The sequence below is a fragment of the Geospiza fortis genome, unplaced genomic scaffold, assembly GCF_000277835.1.
Source record: "Geospiza fortis unplaced genomic scaffold, GeoFor_1.0 scaffold450, whole genome shotgun sequence".
Classification (NCBI taxonomy): Eukaryota; Metazoa; Chordata; class Aves; order Passeriformes; family Thraupidae; genus Geospiza; species Geospiza fortis.
The window spans coordinates 65033-72982 of NW_005054416.1; the positions used below are offsets into that span (position 1 = coordinate 65033).

Here is a 7950-nt window from a genome sequence, read left to right on the forward strand (position 1 = left end):
AAAGACTGTTTACCAAAGAATCTGCTTTTATCTCTCAGAGGCAGAAATCGTGACTATCACAGTTTGATAGGCAGAGCTCAGCACCTTTCCATGGATTTAACACAGGACTTCTTTGGGTAGATGTCAATGGGCATTTGGCAGGTTTCTGAATTGAAATCTGCATTATTGAATGCACACATGGCTACTGACATTTGTTTCCATTTTACCACGTAGCTCCAGCCCTTCCTTAAGGCTTGGGGATTTTTGCTTTGGTTTCATTAGTGGAGAACTTTCCTACCTATTACAAAACTGGTGGATGGCCTCAGGAAGCAGTTAGAAACAATGTCTTTTACTTGCCAAGTTCCAAACCATTTATAAGAATATTTTTTCCATCCAAACCAACCTCCTGCTTAAATAACCACAGAGTTAATACAGATTACCTTACCCTCAATGATGGCTTGAAATCTTGGTCTCTTAGGATTGTTTTCAGTGTGAGTTGCCCTCTGGGAGTCTGTTCAGTGGTTTCAAACACTGCACTCTGCTGAGCTGGGGCCACATTGGACATGTCCCCAGTGGAGATGGCTTTGGATTCCAGCTGGCCCTTTGTGCAACTTCCAGGTCCTGGGAAGGAGTAAAATTGTGTCTGAAAGTGAAACCAGAACTGAAATAGAGAAACATTCATTTCAGAAGAGAGAAAAATGCCCTTTAGGTCTGAAAGGAATTCTTTCAGGTTATTCTGAATGGGTGAGCTATGCAGGTTAATGAAGATGTTAGCATCATAAAAGGCATAGGAAAATGACAGGAAACTGAGAGGAATATCTATGCTTCCAAATGAAATTAATTGTTCTGGTAGTTTTCCATGGGATGAGTGGCCAAAAGAAGAGCCAGATGAGTCAGCAGAAACACTGGGCAGGGGGAAGAATTGTATCAGAGTCTGATAAGCAAATTTACAGTATTAGTACCAATAACCAGCAAGCAAAGTGACTGCCCTCCCAGAAGACTTTTGGGTTTGTTCCCTCTGACAGCTGGTTTCCTGTGGGGTTGTTTGAAGGTACCTGAATTACTGGAATGGGACTTGTGGTGGCTTCTTTTCCAGTATTCCCCCTCAGGTCTTGCAGAATTCTTTAGCCTGGGCTTTTCAATACAGTTGGAGCCTGTGATAACAGCACTGTCCCCCCCAGTACCCTTAGTGGGGGATGGCTTCAGGTCCCTCTCTGAACCAGAAGAGGAAGAAGATGTTGCCACAGCTGCAGCCTCTCCTTGTTTTGTGCCTTTCAGCTCTAGAAGGCCTGGAGAGAGCTCACTGCTGGACTCTGCCTCTTCAGCTTTGTCCTGAAAGACCAGAGACCTGGAGGGAAGAGGCCACCAGGCAGCAGCACAGGGATGGCAGCAGCAGATGCACCTTACCCAGGCTGATGGACAGCAGATACCACCAGCACAGTGGTGGTGGGAATGTGGCCAGCAGGGAGAGCAGAGCAAGCAGTGCTTGGCAAGGCTACATATAGCGCAAACAGGAATCAGGGCTGCCTTGGGACTGCAGGGAAAAATACAAGAGTTAGAGTCCTGGCTTGGTCTGGGCTTCACCCTGCTGGTGAAGGGCATGTGCATCATCTCCACAATCCTCTCCCACAGGCTGGGAGGGATCCACAGAGCCACACCACGAGGGAGTTTCACTTGCTTGTCATTCCAGAACTGGACTGTAATTTCTTCATCTTCTGAGGCTGTTAAGAGAAACAGCAAGCAGCCTTAAGCAGCTGCCCTGCCTGGGCAGTGCACACAGACAGATCAGGCTTTGCAGCTTTATGCACTTTCTACTCTTGTCAAGAGGCAGGATCAACTCTTGCCCTTCTCTAACACCTCACCACAGTGTCACAGAGGTGAGTGGGCAGCCTGGACACCATCACTAAAACAAGAGGCCTGGCAGCATCTTTCCTCCCAATCTGTCATCAGAGGAACAAGAAAACAGTCCAGTTTTACATGAACTAGAAAACAGAAGATGACAGTAATTTCTGTTGCTGCTGCCAAATTTAGCAGTACTGCTCTGAGAATAGTATTTTGGTAAGTCAATGGAGCTTGACTGTCAGACACAGGAAAAATGAATGAGCTGCTGAAATCTCCTACGTCTGGCTGATAAAATCACCCCCAGATGTACCATTTGGTACAAATGTGAGCATTTAAGCTCAGATGAATGCTTCCTGGAAGTTGTATCTGTCATGAAAAGGCCACAGTCCTGCACATGGCAGCCACAGCCTTGTCCCAGCTACACCCAGGCACACAGATGATGACATTTTTATGGGTCACAACTTCCTTAGGGTCACACTGGTGAGGTTACACACAGATATCCATCAGCTCCTGCAAGCTTAGAGCAACACTGAGCTGCAGTCTGTGCTCTGTTGTTTATCTGGCAGCAGCACCCTGACAGGAGTTTATCCTCACTGGTGTGCCAGAGGAACTAGAGAAGGAAGAGAGCAGCACTTACCTCGTAAGGGATCCCTTGTCTCAATGCCTCTGAGGACAGTTCCTGGGCCATACCTGGCCCTATCTGGCTCCCAGGGTGCCAGCACTCTGTCTCCAGGGAGCAAGGAGTGCTTCATCCCATTCACATATTCCAGGATGTCACCCTGTGCTGTTTTTTGCACACACACTGGATGCCTTCCATGTGACACAAGTGGTTTGGCAAACTCTACCAGGAACATGCCTCTTTCACTCTGTTAGCAGGAACAAAATAACAATTCCACTGAAAAGCACTCCATAATGTGCCAGGTAATGCAACATTTGCTGGGAGACCATCCTGTGCCTATATGACTAGGGCAAAACAAGCCTGAACAGCAGCTAGAGTGTGTGGTGTTAGTTCAGCACTGAGACAGCCCAAAAAAACTCCATGAGGCTCACCTGAAAGCAAGATGAGTGAAGCATATGCTCAGATTCACTGCCACTAGGATCTGTATTTTCTTTCCCAAGAGGAAAAGCTATAGACAAGTGTACTCCACAAACCATGCTGTGTGTGCAACTGAAACCATTCAGACCTGTTCATCACTCATGCCCAAGTCCTTCCTCATTACATACAACACTGGCTCTGCTTCTTGGGGGGTTGTTGAGAATTTTTATTTTCTTTTATATTAAGGCCTGCCAAGAGGCTTTCCATCAACAATGAGATGAGGTACTTCCCTGTTCTTGAGAAAGAACAGGCTGCTTTTTGTGTTAAGTTTGAAGTGCTAACAAACCAATGAATTAAAGCTTTCACTACCCTTTCAGGAAAGACCCTGAGCCTGGTCTGTGGCTGACTCAAGCTGGACATGTGTACATAAAACACAAACCCTTTTCCTGTGCTGTTGGTGGTTCTGTGTCTACACACAACAGCAGCCCCTACACTGCTGGCAGCAGCACTGGGGCTGCCTCAGTGCCCAGCACCAGCACAAGGCTGCTCAAGAACCTGTTGTCCTGGTGATCCGTTCTCTAATCTCATCAAAAACTGAACCAAAAACTGCTACACGGAACTCAGCTGGTGTGTGAGGACTGCTCCCTGTTACACATGCCCCCAGCTACCACACAGCAACCATCACTCACCTCTATCTCCTTTTTTACTGTACCAGGGTAATAAAATCCATCTTGTTCCCCTCTAGCCAGCACAGGCATGTTGCTGTCTGTGCCCCCTGACTCCCCCAGGCTCTTCCATGCTGGACCAGGGGAGGGGAGGCAGTGGTTGATCCACTGGCACCTCAAAGAAAAGAAAATGGGTCAGCCCTGAAAGAAATAGATTCTGCAGGTCATGAAAAAAATAATCTTGGATGGTTTAAGAACTGAACACTCCACCTCATTTTGTAGCACTCCCACAGGCCAAATAGTGTGGGAAGAAACAGAAAACTTGCTTGTGCTGGGATAATTCCTGGATCTTGCGAAAAACACATCAGTGCCCAATTTTACTCAAATTTCTTTGCTTTGGGGCTTACAGGAAGTGAGCCAGGAACATGCTGGAACCCTGGACCAGCATTACTTGCACCAGCCCATTTGCTGTCTACCTGGCAAGACAATGCAACCCTTCAGATCAGGAGAAAAAAAATCCACCTGCAGCACAGAGCACAGCGTAGATGCACTCCAGAGTGCTGGAGCTGATGGTTTACACTGCAGCACTCAGGGAACAGCAAAGCAGAGAAGGAAACAACAAAGCTGCTGGTTGATGACAGCTTCTAGTTCAAATCTGGGAAAATAATTCCCTGTCACAAAGCATTAGCAACATTTCATGGAAGATGACTGCTAAGGCAAGATGCTTTTATTTATCCCAATAATATTACAGGAATGTTTCTTTTATAGGAGGCTTACTCAGGCTTTGCTCTTCATAATCTCCAAGGTAGCAAATAACTTTAGTTAATACATCTAAAAAAACTGCCAGTACAGGGGTGGGAAAGCTCAAATGATGTTCAAGCTGCTAATTTATTAATCTGACACACCAGCCTGGTTTATCCTTTTAGATAGACAAAAAACAAATAACAGACTTAAACAGGAACTTGATTTTACCTCTGGGGGGCGAGGTGCTCAGCGACCCAGGCAGGGTACACAACAAAAGAACTCCTGCAGCAGGGATTAACTGTGGATATGACAGCGGAACATGAAAACTTGTCCAAAGCTGGCCTCACACTGCAATACCTGTGACCCCTGGGCAGGGATCCTTCCAAATGAGCCATACTTGGAAAAGCTGCTGCCCGCAGGACTCAGCTGTGACCTGTTGGAAGAAAAGAGACAACAAGCAAGTGCTGGCCAGCGTACCTCAGGAACCCAGTAATTTTGACTAATTGTTTATTTTTGTTTAAAAACACTGAATTCAAAATTCAGACTGGCAGTTGGCCAGATGAGCCCACATGACTGACTTCAGTGATCTTCACTCACCCAAATCCTGGACAAAAGGCAGAAACATTCAAGGAAACTATAAATGCTGTCAAAATCCCCAGGAAAATATTAACTTTCACCTCCCTCCAACATTTGTTTCCCTCTTTGTTTCCAGCTCTCTTTTCTTATACATACATTCTTCCTTTAAAGCTTTCTTGTACACAGACTCAGCCAAACCTTCCCTGTTTTACAAGCTGAGATAGAAATTACAGCTGAAGTTGACAAGCTGAGTAAACGTGACAGGTTTTGAACTTGATGTTAGATTACATTTCCCTGTTATTTATTTATAATGATGTATTAAGAGGAAATATTTTGATCTTTCAGCTGCCCTGTCATGTTTTATTAACAGTAGGACTATGGCTTGCAACAAGAAAGAATGAGATGCTCAGATGTGACAAGTGATAACTATTCAGAGGCTGTCACAGTAAGATCAATGATGTGATGCTATCTCTGGTAATTTCAAAAGATGTAGTAGACAAGCTTCCATTAATCTTTTTCCTTTTAAATATTGCTTAGAAACACTTATGATAACATTTGCATGGAAACTCAACAACCTATAAAATTTAAATGCTTAAATTTTTTTACAAAATGCAGTTTAAGCACTCATGTTTAGATGATATTTTATGTCTTATCTAAGAAATATGATCTGGAAGTCTTTTTTATGGAGACTCCCAGATAGATACATAATTTCAGATAACGAGCACAGCAAACCCAGTAAGAAGAGTGGATTAGCTGCTACAAAATTCATATTTAAGCCAGGAAATCAGTACAATATATCAATTTATTTCATGATGGAACAAACTGCTGCTATAAACCAAAACAAGATGGAATCAGTAATACTTTGCAAAGAAAGGCAACTACCACTTCTACATTAAAGCACATTTTAACACCCCCATTTGTACACACAACAGTGCATTGACAGAGGCACAGCAGTATTTCAGACTTACCTGCTATTGGTAACAATACACCATTTGGATTTAGTCTGAATGCAGAAATGTCACCCTTTTTCCTGTTGGACACAGGGAGCCTTTTGCTGCCAGCGTTTCCCAGTTGCTAAGGAAGTTGCCAGAGCTGTTACTCCCAGGATTGGACATCCTGACCTGACTGGTTAAAACCCAGCAGAACATGACTTCAGAGAGAACCATTTGACTGCCACACATTTGCTCAATTTTCAATTCCCCATGGATCTCCTGCACCACAGGGAAGGAATTTTAAGAGAGCTCAGTGTCCTCTAGGCTTCTACCTATGATTGCAGGGCAAAAACCAGCATCAAAGTTACAGTTCAGGTTAAGGAAAATTTTTTAAAAAGCTTACCACCACAGGGTGTGACAAATCAACATGTTTGAAATGTGCACAGAAAGGTTTAAGCTGAGACAAACCAAGGTCAAACCACTTTATGACTTTCTCCTTTCACAGTACCAAGTGCCTATCAAAAATATGTCATATTATAATGCAGAAACCTACCTGTTAATCTCAGCTGAGAGCCCTAATTTTCACATCCTCCTTAAAAGAAAGACCAAGGGTTGACATTTGTTGGTTTTTTTGTTTGGTTAGTTTTGTTTGTGGGTTTTTGGGGGGGAGGAGGTGTTTGGAATACTTAATTGCCTTTTTTTTAAGGCATGTTTCAATTCACTGCTATAAAACCAACGTAACAGGGTTGGATAACTGCAGTTAGGGAGAAGGATACATCACTTGGGAAGTCTGTAACCATTTTTTTTGTACATTCTGCTGCACAGACAGCCTACAAGCTCTCATGCTGTCAGCAGAATTATTTAGTATCAATGATTCCCTTACACAGAGGAAATATTAAGACATTTTATTGGTTATGAGCTCAACTCCCTTCACCATCTTCACACAGTTCTATTTTATAACACTTAACTGAAACCATCAGCAGTACAGAGGAACGGACTGGGAGGTTGGGGAAGACCACTCCAGACCTCAACCATTATCAGTCAAAGTAAAAAAAAAATTCTATTGCAGGTTATTTTCATGCTGATGGCCAAAACCTTGCCAGGCCTCTTTATACTGTGTATTTTATAAGCAGTCCTAGTAATTTTTAAGGGCACTGATATCTGTATAAGAATCCAATTTTCAATAGAAATTATGCAATGCCAAAAAGTTTTCAATGTGATTAAAATATTCACTAATAAGAAAATGATGGAGCAGCACTCACAAAACTTTATGCTCTCCTATGTTCAGTAACTGTGCTTCAGAGAGCTCCTACCCTACTCTGTTTTTCTGTTTTACACTAAATTATCCTTTCTTTTGGCATCTGACAACCCTCCTTGGAACCTTTAAAAAGGCACTTTAAAAGAAACACTGGCAATTAGAGTGAATATTTTAAGAAAGTGCATGTGAGATTAAACCAATAACATAACAGAAAATGAGAATCTCAGTCCCACAAGTAGAGAGATTTTATTTTAAATCATGCAGGTTGTGATGATACATACAGTTACTTCACACATATAGGTGTCACATTTTTAGCTTGGTGACAAATTTAGAAACCCGTTCTGATTTTCATGAATTAACTTAAGTCATTCAGCTGAGATTTTCCCAGTTGTCCCTCTCATATCTAAGTGTAGTAACTATCTGCAACGTTCAAGCTCTTGTGTGGGCTGCTAGTGACGTGTGCCACGATCTGCTCCCAAGAAGTGCCAGAACACACACGTCATTGACACAGTGGCTACTACATTCCCAGACAGGATACCTTGGGCCGGCTTTGGAACACTTCAGATCGTCTCCAAAAACTGGGCTGGTTTGTTAGTGCCTTTAGGTGCTTGGTTTGGCTCTGTGACACCTTTTCCTGCCACCCCAGAGTCAGTGCACAGCACAGACTGGAGGTCCCTGATGTATTTTATGGCAGCACGCAGGGTCTCCACTTTGCTGAGCCGTTTCTCCAAGTACTCCTTGGGCAGGTGGTGCCTCAGCTTGGCATAGCCTTCATTGACACACTTAACACGCTGCCTTTCCCTCTCATTCCTCTTCCTGATGAAAGCTGAGCCACAGGAGTACTCACTTTTGTGGAGACTGGAATGGGGCACTTGGTAGGGAAAGGGGCAGGGCTCGCTGTAGAAGGTCTCTGTGATG

At 43.7% G+C, this 7950-nt stretch overlaps 2 protein-coding genes across 2 annotated transcripts in view; both read right to left on the minus strand.

Annotated features, from left to right (window-relative positions):
- Positions 1-4661, minus strand: part of CUNH11orf16 (chromosome unknown C11orf16 homolog) — a 10917-nt gene extending 6256 nt beyond the window's left edge. The window contains exons 1-5 of the mRNA XM_031061576.1: positions 4495-4661; positions 3547-3697; positions 2459-2687; positions 1035-1700; positions 425-600 (exon numbers count right to left, since the gene is read on the minus strand). Coding sequence (XP_030917436.1) covers positions 425-600; positions 1035-1700; positions 2459-2687; positions 3547-3697; positions 4495-4661 — 1389 coding nt within the window. The remainder of the gene's footprint in view (positions 1-424; positions 601-1034; positions 1701-2458; positions 2688-3546; positions 3698-4494) is intronic.
- A 2592-nt stretch (positions 4662-7253) lies between these two features.
- ASCL3 (achaete-scute family bHLH transcription factor 3) overlaps positions 7254-7950 on the minus strand; it is a 2989-nt gene continuing 2292 nt past the window's right edge. The window contains 1 exon segment of the mRNA XM_005431707.2: positions 7254-7950. This exon segment is cut by the window's right edge and continues 13 nt beyond it. Within this exon segment, the coding sequence (XP_005431764.1) occupies positions 7593-7950 (358 nt within the window). The 3' untranslated portion in view covers positions 7254-7592.